We start from the raw sequence: 17,391 nt of genomic DNA on the forward strand, positions 1-17,391 counted from the left end.
CTTAAATAAGAACTTGGATTCTATCATCTTATGAAAAACAATCTTATCAAACAATAACAACAAATGAAGAAACATTAATTTTAAGAAAACTTCAGTGATGAAATATATTACTATAAAGATTTTCTTTTATCTCTTATTTGACTGAAAGTCGTAAAATGCAAAATAATGACGGTGTATTTTGAAATATCTGTGTCTGAATTTCTAACTTCTAACTGAAGCTTTGTATGACTAACTGAACTCCTTTCCTGAAATGGTACATACAACATAAATGAAAAATGTATAAATAACAAAAGTAAATAAAATTACATTTTTCTTAGTCATTTATTTTAGTCTTATCTTTTTAAATGCAAACAATTATCAAAGTACTAATCAATACCGTGTAAACAGAGACTGACCTAATTTTTCTTCAAGCATGATACATTTCATGCTAGTGTTAGCCGTGGTGTACGGCACTGTTCTCTTGCGTATGTTGCTGTTATCACAGGTATCCAAAATGTTGCCACACAAATGATTTAAAAGTGGCGGGGGCATCCTCAATGCTAATGGTGCATTCAATTTACATCAGAGGTTGGAACCCGGAAATGAGTGTGACATTACCTGCAAATTGACGGCATTCCGGTTGAGAAGTCAGGAAAACATGAACGCTTGGATTGAAGACTTGTAGTTACTCTTTCACACTTACAACTTCAAAACAAATCTGAACTCCACCCAAAGAACACCTCAGTTGTTAACATTAGATTTTAATGCAAACACTTCAGAATGTTCTTAAAAAGCTGCTCAAATTTAACTGTTGGCAAAAAAAACAACAAAAAAAAAAGTAGCATTAAGCCATGACTGTGAACTGATTCAAATGTATCCTGGACTAGCCACTGCGAGCAATACCAATTGATAGCAAAGACAGAACTGCTATAAACAGTAGAGTAGTACAGTAGACAGTAGTAGTAGTGTTCGCTACTTTTATTATGGCAAGGTTGCTGGGGTTTTTCTGACTTTCCAAGTTGGAAATCCAACTTCAGGGGACATTCCAGCTGAAACGTCTGGCTAGGAACTCAGAAATTCTGACTTCCAAATAAAACTGGGATGCACCATAATTTAATTGGTCATGCTAAGTGCAGCTGGATACTGTCTCACAGGAAATATCATCACATTTATTGTGAGATGGCACAAGATCTCGCACCGCCCCTGCCAGGGAGACAATGGTATTCTGTGGCTGTGTCCGAAATCACTCACTACTCACTATATAGTGCACTGTATAGTGAGTTTGCCATTTTGTAGTGCTGTCCGTATGTATTGTATATAGTGAGAATTATTACACCCTATATAGTGGACTCAAAGTATCTCACAATGCATCGTGAAAAGTAGTGAACAACCAATGGTCACTAACCAAGCAATATGTCCCATCATGCATCGCATTCGCACTGTGAGAGAGCAAAAAACAGCAGATAGATGGGAGGAAAGAGAGTCAAACGGCTGCATGGCAAGTGTATTTGTGCAGCACATTTCAACAACAAGACAATTCAAAGTGCTTTTTACATAAAACTTAAAAAGCAACAAGACAAAGTATAAAAGAAACTCATAAACGGACATTCAAGTACAATTAAATATAGTAATTGAGGAATTTAGAGATTAGAAAATAAGAATAAAAGTTACAATACTGAGCAACAAATTTACACACATACAACCCTATGATACCCAACATGGGTTCACCTTCCAGACATTTTACAGCTCAGCGCAGCTCCCTTTGCACATCTGATGCACGTATGTCCTGTTTTACAACTTTACATAAGAAAATATTTGATGACAATTGTGAAAGATAACTGTACATAATATTTGATTAGATTTATGTTGCCTTGAGAGTGAGTACATTACTTGTCAGAAAGGTAATTACTAAGTAATTACTGTTAGCTAGCTAGCTATTGACATATTCTATTTTAGATCGCTAATTCTATTGTAGTTTGCTAAGTATTGTAGTTAGCTAAGTAGTTAGTTAAGCTATCTTAGCCAAGTCACCAAAATAAAACTGTATATATGTGTATGTATATTGATGTGCGTCTGAAAATACTATTGTGCTTTTGATTTTCTTTATCCAGAGTATGGCTGTTCTCAGATATTCTGCTGAGATGGTTGTACAGATGCTGCAGGAAGAACGAGAAGAGGAAGACGAGGATGCAATTTGTCCAGATTCTGAGTCTGAAATTTGTGATGATGATGATGACTCAGAATATTCGCCAAAGGATCAAGCTGGAGTTGTGGGTGTGTCTGGGAATCCAGCTCTCCTACATGAAGAAGACTCTTCTGATGACATAGAAGACTCATCTGATAAGTCCTCTGAAGAGGAAACTCAGACCCAGTCCAATAGATTGAGTAAAAACAGATCTTACTGGAATGAAAATCCCCCCAGTCATGGCAGAACAAGAAGCCATAACATTCTGAGGAGCTGCCCAGGACCTACACCTGGATCAACAGCTGTTTCACTGATAGATGCCTGAGATAGGTTCAGGAGTGACAACATCATTGAGGAAGTTCTAAAATGCGTGTTCCCAGCCAGTGCCAGACAAACATGTAGTGGTCATTTGTGAGGCATGTAAAAATTGATATGGCAGTTTGTGCTCTAGTGATGTGATCAGTTGTATTTTATATTGTTTGGTCACATTTCACCATTTCACCCGTTCGTGAGTGCAATGCTAGTGGACTTCATGGATGTATAATAAAACTAGAGCGGGACTAACCTAGCTTTAAACCATAGATGCATTTATGTATATGACAACAGCAATGAACAATCAGGATAATGATCCATAAAGTTAGATAGCATTAAACGCTGAAATTGTTAATATTGTGGTTAATTCGTGTTGAGCATTAATTTAATTTGTTTTGGACATTTTTTTTTTTTAAATGAGAGAGTGATACTGTATGTGACATATAACTACGACTTGGCAGCTAAAGTTATTACTAAGATTTTACAATTTTTTTTTTAACTTTTTATAGTAAAAGGCATATTCATATGTGCAGTGCTAGTTAATAGTTAATTACCTGAGTGATTACTTACACTTCTGTCTATTGTTTCACTGATCTCCACAATTACTTTCAGGATAAATAAATTAGATTTAGTTATTCTGGGCATTTAATTGACTGTGTTTATAGCTGGAGGTGTCCTGTTTTACAATAGTGGCCTTTAGAGAAAATGCTTTTTGGGCTTCAGGAGATTTTTTGTTGCAGTGCCACAAGTGGCCAAAAAAACAAACAAAAAAAAAAAAAAAAAAAAAAAAAAACCCTCCTTTTTAAAGTATTTGAACAGTCTGCTCAGCATCCTTGGAAACCTAAGAGACCATAAACTTCTCTTATCATCACTGGATAAATGGATAAGAGTCCACAATCTTCTACATACTCTGTGGAACAGTAGACTGTGGGTGTGTGTGTGTGTGTATGTGTGTGTGCGTGTTTCTGGACGGGGGGTGGGGGTGTGTGCATGTGAGTGCATGAAAGACTGTAAATTATGAGGCCAAAAAGGTTGAAAATGACAAAGGTTAATGAAGCGTATATGTGCCAGCTGGAGGACATTTAAGATAGCCTATGTGTAAGGAATTCTTGAGTTAATTTCACTGCTGCAGTACCATAAATACTGAGAGATGGAATATGAATGAAATTAGGTTCATATTTTCCATTTCACACAGTCACCCAGTAATTGGATTGTGATTCCTCTCTATAAATCTATGCCTAATTTCCAGCAATACCCTGCAATAAATAGATTTTTTTTTTTTTGCTACTGTCAGACTTTAGCAGGCTCATACTGGAAAAGTGTTAAAAAAGGAACAAAGAAAAGAGCTTGTGATTTACTCTCTCTGAGGCAAGTCAATTTTCTAGTTACAACTGCAACTTTTAGTGACAGCAGCTTTGTTGGGAATGATTTAATACAAGTTAATACACAGTTCCTGTTTGTTTTGATTTCTGAGCAAAAAACAACTCCTAAACAAAGAATTATCCACCGGAGGTTACAGTTTTGAACTGGGATTGACAAAGCCAGCAGGAATCCAGCAGTTGGCTGCTATCTTGTATTTGAAATCAATTTTACATGACAGAGTACAGATAAGCTGGGACAATGAGGGGGTCAAGGCTAGCTCACATTTATCATATTATGTGAGAAACACTTTCTTCATGTTTGTCAGCTTTTAAACTACTGTATGCCTGAGAACAGTTGAAGCATACTGTACTGAATATATTTCCCAACACTTTTTACCTAGCAAGAGTTTTTGTAGCCATTATGAATAACTAGAATGTTCAAGCTCTTGACTGACTCAAATATATCAAGTTGTCAATGTTTCTCAAAGAACAAGTAAAACAAAGTGAGAGGAAGTAAAGATCACTTTGCAAAGCCACTTCTTAATTCTCTGTGTGATGAAGCACAATGTATGTATTATGAAAGGATAGGATTCTCTGGGTTATTTTGTATAAATGCTCCTCTAAGCAGCAGAAGCAACTGTGGATTATTCCACATCCGTATCAGCAGAGGCTGACGGAAAGCAAAAGTTAGCTTCAGGTTGTGCTTAAGCCGGAGATACTGAGCCTCATAATTGAAGCCAAAAGGCAGTCAAAGGGGAGCAGGTCTAGCCAGGATTGTGTAAAGTAGACACACAAGAGGTTGATAAATGTCAGTCGCAAACATGTGCTGGAGCGGCTAAAGGCCCAAACATCTCCTGGTGTCACTCTGGGCCAAAGAATGTAACAAGACGTCAAACCTGGAAAATACTGAAAGGATCATTTCATCCACAAAAAAGGAAAGAAGAGAATAATCCTCACTTAACCCCTCTGGTGTTTATCTGTTAAGATACTTTAATTGTTATAAGCCAATGTTTTGACACATCTGCTTGTAAGATTATTATTACCTCATACAAATGGAGATGAGTGGAATTTCATTGAGGTGCCCTAGACATTGTAAAAATGTAAAAAAAAAAAAAAAAAAAACACACATTCAAAAACATTCAACAGCAACATGTCTTTGCAGGTTAGACTGGACTATCCTTGACTGGACACACCTTGTAACAAAATTGGATATCTCAAAAAGTCTGCATGTAAAACTGTATATACTGCTAGGGGTAACTTAAATAAATCTTTTGTGATTTGGTTGGACCAACCCTTAAACAGCTGATAAGAGTCTGTAAAACTGAATATGAGAAGCAGCACAGTTGTGTACAATATCAGTGGAAGTATGTGATTAAACACAAATTCATGCATCTGTGCAAGAAGAGAAAAAAATAAACTTGCTCACAAGGCTTTACATATCCACATCATGAACAAACAGAGAGAGAAAAAAAGGAAAAAGGAGATAGTTTAGAGAGAAATAATATAACAATAATAAAAATGAGGTCTGGGTCATAGACTTTATATAAAAGACCGACCTAACCTAAATACACAGGCATAGTGCCACTAAAATGGTTAGTGCTGCCTAGCTTAGAGATAATATAGGTAGGTTTGGCTGTTTGGAGTGAATAAGTACAAATGATCCAACACTCAGATTCACACAAAGAACATGATATGAAAATTCAATTTGCTCTCTATCTAAACATACCATGATATGGCCACAAAACATCCTATGGAGGAGGTCATAGAGAACGGATAGGTTTGGTTTACAAACATTTTCCCCTTACACAATGAATCAAACAATTTTTTCTTATAGATTTTGATCCATTTGGTCCAATAACATTTGGAAAGTCTAGAGGAACCTGTTTTGACATTTGCTCATCAGACTCTGTGTACTTTATTGTGTTGTAGATTTAATTGTAAATGTATACATTTTTTTCATTTTTGTCCATGAATTTACACTAACTCATCATGACAAAGTGAAAATTTGTTTTTAGAATTTTTTGCAAACTTATTGAAAATCTAAAACTGAAATTTGTCATTTGCAAAAGTATTCAGACACTTAATTCGGTACATTTTAGAAGCCGCTTGGGCAGCAATTACAGCTTTGAGTCCTCTTGGATATGTCTCTATAATATCAAAAAGGTTCTTAATACTTTTTTTTAAATTTTACAAATTTGCAAAAAATTCTGTCTCTCTGACATGGCATATGGACTTGGACTTATAGCGCTTTTCTAGTCATATCGACCACTCAAAGCACTTTACACTACGTGTCACATTCATACAGCGCTTGCTCTATGCACGAAGCAACATCCACACCCATTCACACACTGATGATACATTGGGGGCAATGTGGGATTCAGTATCTTGCCTAAGGATACTTCAGCACAGGACTGGAGAAGTTGGGGATCGAAGCGCTGACCTTCCGATTAGTGGGCGACCCGCTCTAACTCCTGAGCCAACATGTTTTCACTTTGAGCAAAATAGCAATTTTATCCATTTAAGATTATATAATAATTTGAAAAAGTGTGAAAACAATGATGTACCTTATACACTATGTATCACATCTAAAATTCTTTGCAATTCTGATCCCATCTGTTGATGTCACATTCACAATATTATTATCATGCATTTCAACCTTGATGCAATTAAATGTTCTATAAATGTTCCATTTCCTTCAGGTAAATAATTAGGTAGTTTTCATCATACAGTATGTGTGCAACCTGGCTGACTGAGATCATCAACAATCTTGATTGCTCCTCAGAAAAATGTATCTGCATTTTCACTAATGGCTTGCATTGTGTGTCTATGCTTGCATGGCATGTCTGTTTATTAATGCCACTAAAGACACCTGTAGATATCATTAACCACTATCATTCACTGTCAGTTGCCGTTAAATAAAATGGTTATCAATTACAAAGCTAATGTCAACAGGTATAATGGGGAGACAGGTTGTATTACTAAAGAGTTAACTGTATGCATCAAGTACAGGATGGGCTTCTGTGTATTCCATGTGGAACCATGTTAACTTAGCAAACTGGCTGCATGGACAGCATGTAGAAAATCAAATCATTCTCGCTCCTTCCTCCATGAATATTCATGACAAACACTTGCTATCAAACTCCATTGAGGTATGTGGCTCTAAGTGCAGGACTTGAAAGCAAAACGAGTTGATACACATATTCATAATTATTACTTCTCTCCCTGCCACCTCATCCTCTGCATCGACCAGGTGCTTTCAACTGTTCCGTCTTATTAAATGAAACTCCTGCCTCTTGATCTGAGGCATTTAAGCTCGAACTAATTGAACACTGCCTGACATTTTAGCTCACCCAGACCCCTGCCAGACCTGACAAACAGTAACATGTCAGTTTCCGCTTTTCAGTGTAATTGGGTTTCCATCTCAGCTCGCTGCCCCTTATGGCAATGCATAAGTTGGAACACATGTAAGCTGTGTCTGTGAAAACACAAAGCTAAAGATTCACTGTGTATGAACAGAGACAAGACAAACAAGATAAATTTAGATAATTAACCAGCAGTGTTCCCAGTTTAGACATCTTGATCTGTCTTGCGCTACTGAAATAATGAATTTTTTATAGTGATCATAAATAAATAACATAACAACATATGCCATTTGCTGGCTGCTTTTATTCAGAACACTTTACATTGGCATGAGTTGATGCTTTTGGAGGGGAATTCATGTCTTTTATCCAGGTACCAGTATCAGTACCATTTAATTGTATAATTGTTTACTCCCATGCTGAGAAAGTGGGCAGTGTCCCATAAAGGCATGTAAAAAATAAAATAAAAAAATAGCTCATCTAGATTTACCCGTCATATCCTCAGTACAACTCAAGTCCCCTCCCTCTTCTGTCTTTGTGTCTCACACTCTGTCAACCTTGTCTTCCTCTCCATCCATCTCTCTGTCCATCTGTATTTGTGTCTGTCAGCCTGTCTCTCCTCCTCTGTTGCTGTGTCTTGTCACGGGCTCCAGGGCGCTTGCCTCTCCGCTCATCGCAGCCATTTGGAGATTGTGCCTTAGGGCTGACAGATGTTGCGTCCCCTCCCTGCACCACCAACCCCCATCCCCCACCTCACCATCTCAAACGAAACCATTAGATTGCATTACTACCTATGTGTGTGCGGCATTCTAGCCAGCAAAGCATGGCTGATTCACTGAGTTTCATTTGGCTTGCATTGTGTCCCTAAATAGCCAGTGGACAAAGACGTACTTCACCTCCCTTTTCCCTTTTCCCTGCTTAATACCTGTGCAATGTGCAGTTAAAGGATGTGCTGATATCAGTGTGCTGTTCTTCCACCAGGTGGTATTGCTCCAGGTATGTCATAATGACACGTGACCTGTTTAAGCAGGACGAATCTCCATATTTTTTTCTGTAGCACTAACTTGCTTCTTGCATTGTTTAATGATGACTATACTGTATATATAAAGTTAACAAAGGTTTCTTTTGCATTCTACCTTTTTGAACGATTTTCCTTTCCATTATTATGTAATAAATCTCATGAAGAGTATAACCTCTTTTTTGCTGTCACTGAAATTGCAATATCTGTTTAGAGCTATCCTCCAATAAACAAATATTAGATGAGTAAGATTCTACAACTGATATGTTAGTTGATGTGATGGAGAAATGTGTGTGAAGTTGTTTCTCTGATGAGCAGGCAGAAACATGTCTTAAAACAGTGCTTATTTAAGACAAAAGCAGTTTTGGAAATGTTATTGTGAACCCTGAATTGTGTGAATGATTTTCCACTTATTACTATATAATTGCTTGTCAGAGAAACTGAATCTGGACTTAATAAACTGACTATGCTCTTCATAATTTCAAAATTCTCCCCTTCTGCAAAGGAGGTCTGTCCTCTTCTCTTTCATTTTGTTCCCCTTGAGTCCTTCATGTGTACTGTATCTGCTGTCTCTAAGAACCTGAATTATTATTAATAATTAATATTTTAATTCTGTCTTTTTTTGTGTCAAATTATTGATTATGTATTGTGCTGGACATATTTTCAGCTTTCAGCACAATGCACTTTGTAGCTCTGGTTAAGTACATAAACCTGTCAATATCCATGTGTAGATTAAACAACACTCACATTTACACTCTGTCCAATTTTTTAGCCACAACATTAACAATAATCTGTGTGTGTGTGTGTGTGTGTGTGTGTATATATATATATATATATATATATATATATGACCTGTTGTTCTTTTTCTTCTCTGAAGATTGAACTTATCCCAATGGTCTACTTTTAACAGACTGTAAGACTGCAGTAGTCCCGCATAGTTGTTTTCAATGCTAATGGCAATGCTGGATTCAAATTGCCTTCACACACACGAGGGATTCACAGAAAATGACCCATTCTTTTAGGCCTGCATTATGCTACTGCTAATGCAAACCCAACATTTCCTTCTATTGCTGCTTCACATTATTAGCATTGAACTGGCGAAACACAGAGTGGCCTTTATTGTCAAGAGGTCTCAGGGGACACATTGTATCTGTAAAGGCGGTTAGTGTTAATAAGGAATGTTCATCATCATTTTGGACTGTGCTTTGTGATTGGCTTGTCATTGTCAGTCAGATTCAGGCGTAATAACATGGTCAAAATTTTATGTTTTTTCTTTACAAATACTAAATTTCTTCACATGCACACAAACATGCATTTCTCATGTAGATTAATAGGTTTACAAAGGTTTGTTTACAACCTCAAATTTTGGAATTATTTGTGAACATCACTTAAGCTAAAAATCTTACTGACCCTAATTTGAGCCCACAAAGATCAGGTATGACTGAAAAGTTGAGGATTACAAGTTTAAGTAGAACAAAAACTTTGCCTGTCCTTGAGCAAAGCAGACCACCTCCCCTGCTTTGTGTGCTCAACAATCACACTCGGTTTTGCACACTTTGTTCGCATAATCAATCAGAAATTCCAGCCTTTCCTCTGCAACAGCACCCAGCACCTGAGGAAATCACCAGAAAGTTAGAAGCAACAGCTCTGCATCTATGGTTCACAGCATGATCTAGAAAGTAGCTCAGCTATTCTTAAGTGGCTCGTCCAGCTTCCTGTCTTGTAACATCCAACGCCAAGAAAGCAACTTCAACCCAGAGCAAAGGCAGAGTAATAAAATAAACTTGACTTAAATGTCTAATTTTCTCAAGCTGCTATTGTTGTATATGTAATAATTCATTCATAATTAGTTTATTCACTCTTTCAATTTTCTCTCTATTTTGCTTATCAGTCATTACAGCTCAGTCATGACTTATGTCTAGATCTTGGTCTTATTATCTAAACATCAAGTAAATATGATTATTTGTATTTTTATAAATCATATAATAAATTCAAATGCCCAAACAAAGGCAAATATTTTAAACTTGTCAAAAAATGCTATTGAAAAAGCATGAGGTGAGAAGAGAGAGGCATTGCTGACACTATCATCAGGTTGGTCTCACTTTTCTTGAACATATCGTGAGCCTTCCCGTAAGATGACACTCACTGCTACAGGAGAGAAAGGCATCAATATTATATAATGTTGAGTATTTATGTATGAAATTCCTCTAAGTGTTTGCATCATGCTGTAAGTCTTTGGACATTTTTGTGATAGTTTATGGATTCTGTCTTTCCTTTTTTGTCTTTCCCCTTTTTTTGTCATTGCCATTTTGAGGACAGTTCGAGGATATGAAATATTAAAGTTCACTTTTGAGGAGCTTGTATCCAAAAGTAAGACAATGAACAGAACTCTTTGAAGCTTGACAGTGGGAGAGGTCTCATCTGAGGTGAATTCATATTCCACCCACCTGCCTGTTGATGCTGTCTGAGCCACACAAGGCCGTAATTGTTTTTGAACACTATGCATGCAAACACAGGCGTGTGCACGCAGACAAGCAAACAGACACACACAAACACAATTGAGGCCTTTTGCTGTGAAAGCACTTGAGCCCTGCAATTGTTGTTTTAGTCAATACATTCATGAGAAAAAACAGTTATGTATTCCTTAAAGAGAAGTCAAAGAGTGAGAGTGAAGTAGCAGAGACTGAATCCATCTGTCACTCATACGCTTCCCCTGAAAAATTCCTCTTTGTTTTCAAACCATTAGAGGCAATACCCATTTGTATGAGACTACAGTGTGGTGTGTGAGTTAGGTTTTTTTTATTTATTTATTTATTTTTATACCAGCACTCACCATCCCAAGCCATTTACTGTAATAATGTGCTCTCACACAAAATCTCAGGCTAAAACCTAAAATCATTTCCCCTAATGTGTACTCGAGATGTGTTCTCTCATGTACAGCTTCAGTATGAAGCCACAATATGAAAATTGATGTAATTGCTGTGTTGTCAGCCTGTTTTCTCCATGACTGACCCCTGGGCCATCTTTCTATTTTTTTGCCCTGTCATTCTTTTTTTTATTTTCCTCCCTCTCTCCACTCTTCCATGCTCCCTTGCTCTCTGTCAGTTTATTTGCTGTTTCTTTCCTCCTCTTGTATCTCCTGCTCACTTTCTCTCTTTTGCTCCCTGTGCTGTTTCTCTCTCACTCTCTCTCAGTCCTCCAGTGCTTTACTCCCTCTATCCCCCACAGCCACAGAGGCCTGATTTACTTCCACTACTATGTGAAGAGAGGGGCTTTTGTCTGCCACCAGCAGCGGTCACATGGCGCCATGCCGGGGGTGACAGCAAGAGTGACAGACCTGCAGTCTCTGCTACCCTCCCTCACAAGAATGCATGTGTGTGCTTGGTATTTACAGCATGTGGGAGGGAAAAGCATAGTTTTTTGCGTGTGTCTGAGTGTGAGAAAGTTCTGTTCTGTATCTATGTATTATACTTGCATTTAATTTCAGCTACACTAGCAGTATGGATGGCAGTGCCTGTCCATCCATCTGTCAGTCACTGCGGCCCAGAATGAAATATCTGAACAGCTACCAGATGGATTGCCACTAGATAAACACAATAAAACACTATTTTTTCTTTATCTTCTGACTTTTATGATGCACCACTGTTTAAACTGTTCTTGTCCTAAGCTCTATTTTGAGATTAATGCCATCATAGCATGCTAACACACTAACGCCATGCTAATATATTCAGCATGTTATAATAACATACTCTTTTAACTACATGTGTGATCATTTGTTGATACCAGCATGTTAAAGGATCAGTGTGTAACATTTACGAGGATCTATTGCAGAAATGTAATTTATATAAGTTTGTTTTATTAGTGTATAATCACCTAAAATGAATAATTGTACTGTTCTCCTTCACTTAGAATAAACTATTTATATCTACATAAGGAGTGGGTCATCTTCCACTCTCTGACACACTTGGAAAGGGAGGGGTGAGGAGACGTGAATTCACTTGGTTACAATATGCGTTAAACTAGTTAGTATACTAATCTAAATAAAAAAAAATCTACAAGGCAAAAAGGACAAGGGAGCCAAGTATTAGCATGCTAACATGATAGATGTAAATTCTGCATTCATGTCATGAAATAAATCGAAAGTTGATGACAGAGTTTAACTCAGTTCAACCACTTCCTCGCTACATTTGATGACTTTTTAGTGATTTTTGCCAACATTCCTCAGTAAATGTGTTCTCATGTGGCTGTGGCTCCCTAGACTGATTGTGTTCAGTGAGTGGAGGAGCCCAACAGCATTTTCAGTCAACAAATCATTACCCTGACAGAAACATGAATGAGGTGCAAATGTGTGTACTTAACAACCAATCACGAATCCCCTTATCTGTCCAGAAAATGCTTTATTGTTTTATTCTGTCTCAACATATACATTCTACAAGGGTGAGTTTTTTTCAAGTGCCTCGATCCTCTCTATTCATGACACTTCCACAGCATCCTTCATAAAGTGTTTTTGAAATTAGAATTAGATTTAGATGCAAATTGATGAGATGATGGTTAGGACTTGCGGGTGGCGGTGGTCCTTTAACAACTCACTGACTGCAGAGTTGGTTGTGTGATAGTTTAAAAAATACTTTGCATTGACATTTAGCAAAATTCAGGTATAATTTCTTTGGAAGATGGACTTTGGCTAACATGAGGCAAATACTGATGTGTGAATTAATTTGGCCAGGTGATGAGCAGTGCCTGCGTTCCACCCAAAGGGTTAAATTTTTGTCTCAGGCCACAGTATCTTTTTCCTAATGCTTTCAGTCCTTTAAACACCAGCAAACTCCTGATTAGCCACTCCATCATAAAGTCCTCGATGGAGTGCTGCTGAGAGGGTTGTCCTTCTGGCAGGTTCTCTCATCTCAGCAGAGAACTTCTGAGGTTCTGTTAAAGTGATATTTGGGTTCCTGGTCATCTCCTTGACTGAGGCACTTCTTGCCTGGTTACTCAATTTGGCCAACTCTAGAATGAGTCCTGGTGGTTCCAAGCTTCTTCCATTTCACAATTATTGAGGCCAGTGCGCTCCTGGTAACACTCAAAGCTTTAGAAACGCCTTTGCCACAGGTGTACTCCAAGTTTTGAGACAGATCTCAAGGATAATTACAGGATGCACATGACTGAATTTCGAAGTTCCACAGCAAAGGGTTAGAATACTTTTGTAAATTTCAGTTTTTAATTTTCAATTAATTTGCAAAGAAAACATGTTTTCACTATATCATTATGGAGTGTTGAGTATACACTGACAGACATAATTTGCAATTCTATCCAGTTACAATTCAACATGCAACACTACAACACAATAAAATATGCAAAAAGTGAAGGGTTTTTTTGTTTGGTTGGTTGTTCAGAAACTGGCATTTACATCTTGATTGACTTGAACATGCCATAAAGTATTAACTTAAGCATTCACCTCAAAGTCCAACTTAGTTTCAGCTGTATTTAGGTTAAGCTTGACAGGCTCAGCTCAACAAAACTTAGCCTAACAAGTTATATCTGAGAGGCCACTGTTGCATTTTTTAGCAGACTTTAATAATGAAGTGAGAATAGGAAAGCTCTTTATTCTTCCTCCAGGGGCTGGTAGTGTAGCTGTAGACTTTAGTTTATAGTTTCAAAATCATTACTAATGTGATGCTATGGCAATGTGGGAACACTATGAGTCTGAGAGAGACCCAGAGAGGGTGCATGAACATGTGTTAGACAAAGGTAATTAGCTTGCATGCCTGTTTAAGAATGTAAGTGAGCATGATAGCAGATAGACATGAGGATAATAGACAGACAAAGGCAGACACTATATATGTGTGTAGGTGCGTCTTTTTGTTTGTATCTATGTGTGGATGAGAGAGTGTTTCTCTGTCCCTGTCCCTGTGTGTGTGTGTGAAAAGATATTAACAACCCGTCAGGTTGTTTGCAGGTCTTCATCCGCTCACTGCTCTGTGTGTTTATACTGAGGCTTGGTGTTGAGCTAGTGGCTTTCCTGGACTCAAGGCTATTGTTGTTTCCTATTGTCCCTTCTGCAGTGTTGCCTCATTAGAACAGCTGCCAAGGTCTCACAGAACATGCACTATAAATTCCAGTCTACAAGCAATGGCAAATAGGTTAATTCTACCTCTCTCTAACTTTGATCCAATTCATTGGGTGCTATTTATTGGCATGTCATAGAGGCTCCATATTTAGTCAAAATAACAATCAGCTGGAGCTGGATAACCTGCTACCACACTCCCCTACAGCTCCAACTTTCAGGAATAAGGGGGTATCACTAAAAGAAATATGAATGGACAATCAGAATTTTTAACAAATCACACTGAACTTGAGCATGTGCCAAATATATTGCCAATGTGCAATCTACAAGGAAGTGAAAAACACTGATGTTTTGTGGTAGTTCTTGAGAATCAGGTAGCGAGTATTTCTCAACAGATATTTATAGGCTTTTCTGCACTAATGTCCAAGAATCATGTTGGCAACAGTCCATTGTTAAATCCCTCATCACTGCTGTTATTGTTGTTGGTCTTTCCAGATGCATTGAAATGCAGGAGGAAGCAACAAGTTCAAAAGAGGGAAAGGGACCCTTTCAGGTTGGACAAAACAGTTTGAACCCATGACAGTCTTACATTAATCTGAAAGGGACATGGACAAAAGACTAGTGAAAAACACAAATGTCCAAACCCCTGATGGACGAGGACTATAATGGAACCTGAGTAAATTGCCACAAATAGACCTGAGCACATCAAAATTAGTTAGCACTCACCATTTGATGATGTCCTGCCTCTAATTTGTTTTAAGCCTACACAGAGACCTTGCTCTATAACCTCATCCAACTCCAAACCAGTGGAGAAAAACAGATAAAAAAAATAACTGGATCTTAATCATTACATTCAAAAAATCAATTTCCTCATCCATCCATCCATCCATCCATTACCTATATCGCTTATCCGTTACGGGTCGGGGGCTGGAGCCTATCCGAGCTGACATTGGGTGAGAGGCAGGGTACACCCCAGACAGATCCATTTCCTCATTCACTTCAGAATTGAGAGAGGCCCGTCTTTATGGTTCACACCTTAGACAGGAGCCTTTATTTTCTCTGAGGGAGTAATATATACAGTAGAACAAATATGTATAAAAAGGCCCTCAGCGAAATTCAGTAAGATTGGCTAAGGCTGACTTTATCCCTCTGAAAAAATGCAGCCCACTCATTCACTTAATTGAGGCCACTCTGTCGACACAGTCAGGGTGAAAATCCAGCATGCTAACTAGCTATCCCAAGCCTGACCCGTCTCATCACTTTAAGATAGCGATTCACTGTAGCATCCAGAGTGCCCTAAACAAGTAGTGCTGCTCAGAGGGAGTATTCTCTAACCTCTTGTATTGTAAATGCATTGATGCTGAAGGTCTTGGCAAGCGCCACCCACTCCAGGCAAGAAACCACATTCAGCGGCACAGAAAACATACAAATAACCCCATTAAATTTTTGCTGAGATCCAAAATCTCTAGCAGACTTGCTGGACCCACCCATCTACCAAAGCAGAATACAGTGTATAAAGGGATGGACGACCTAATGACCTTTTGTTGAAGAGTGTTATGGGATATTTGGATATAACTGAAGCAGACATTGATGTGGCAAATGAATGAGTGCACACAAGAAATAAGTAATGAGCAAACATTCGATGATCATTACATTAACACTGTAATATATCTCATATTGACTGAAACGACATCTTCATCCTCCCCTGATAACATCAGGACATTCCAGCCTCCTTGTGTAGGCAGTGGTGGCTCTGTCTATGTTCAGATACCACTCACTAACTTATCATCTGGCACAATAACTTTTACTGACCACAGGTATGTCCCTGTCACTGATAGACCACCTAATGTGATCAGATGAGCAGCCAGGATTCTACTAAGGTGGCTCTGCACTTCATCTTCCGGATTAGAGTCATGTAAAGGGAGAAAGGTGACACTGTGGAGTGAACACAGACAGATGGTTCTAACCATCAACTGACCCAAACCTGGGAAAATGCAGGGAGCACCACCTCAAGGATTGATACAATTTTGGGAAAACAGAGAGAAAAAGGAGAAACTTTAGCCAGGATATTAATTTTAAAAACTGGAGAGGATATTCTTTGCTGCATTCTCTGCTGGATTCCACATGTAAATAAATGAACTACTGACAGAGGGAGATACAGAAATCAAACAGAATGATTATAACATCAATACAGCTGCCTATATTTGACTTTAAACTCTGTATGTCAGACCAACATTGAAGAGGAAACAAAAGCAGCTCACACGATCAAGACAATTATCACATTCAATGAAAATAACAAAAGAACAACATTACCTTTCTCTTGTTGTTAGGGCTCACGTACAAATAACTGAGTATTGTCTTTGCTCCAACTTTGTCATTCAGCTTCTGGTACGTTGCACCATAGTCGGTTGACCTGAAATTTAATCAGAAAGGTCTGATGAACACTTGATGAATTACTTTATGCAATTAAAAGCCCCCCTTGAGAATTCAGTGTGAGAGGGGAAAAGAGCACTGACATAATTAAGTTCTTTTGCGCTCAATGCAGGAACATGAACCCCAGCGGGAGTACAGAGGCCACATCATTCCAGTCACTGCGTGGTGACTTCACATAAACAACACATCATGGAACTTGAGCAATCATTGCCATCAGCTATCATATCAACACACCTGTGTACAAGTGTCCATGTACAGAGACACACAGATAGTTTTCCCCCAGATATCTATCACCACCATTATCAGTGTGGTTCAGTGCAAATTATGTTCTTTGATTAAGCAATACAGGGTGTTTTTATGGCAATGTAAATGTGAAATGTAAACTTGAATACAGCAGTGTATAGGGTCCAAAGGGTGGAAAGCTTTAAACTAAACCTTCTAATGGAGAAATGTTAAAGGAACAAAAAGACAAACATGAAAATGAAGAGAAAAAAAGACAAAATATTGTGGGGAAGTGAAAAAAAAATAGAAGTGGAGAAGTAGAGAAGTGGAAACTGTAAACCAGCTTTTTCAGCCAAATTTGTTACTAATGAAGCCAAATTAACAGTAAATTTCAGCACTTTGTGTGAATAATACTTATCCCTGTGTATTCCTCTCAAATTTGTTTGGAAGAAAAATGAGAG

At 38.0% G+C, this 17,391-nt stretch overlaps 1 protein-coding gene across 1 annotated transcript in view; it reads right to left on the bottom strand.

Annotated features, from left to right (window-relative positions):
* LOC108900111 (VPS10 domain-containing receptor SorCS1) overlaps positions 1–17,391 on the bottom strand; it is a 126,151-nt gene that overhangs the window by 46,675 nt on the left and 62,085 nt on the right. Inside the window, exon 3 of the mRNA XM_018700965.2 lies at positions 16,589–16,688. Coding sequence (XP_018556481.1) covers positions 16,589–16,688 — 100 coding nt within the window. The remainder of the gene's footprint in view (positions 1–16,588; positions 16,689–17,391) is intronic.

This window comes from Lates calcarifer, linkage group LG5 (genome assembly GCF_001640805.2).
Source record: "Lates calcarifer isolate ASB-BC8 linkage group LG5, TLL_Latcal_v3, whole genome shotgun sequence".
In the NCBI taxonomy this organism is placed as follows: domain Eukaryota; kingdom Metazoa; phylum Chordata; class Actinopteri; family Centropomidae; genus Lates; species Lates calcarifer.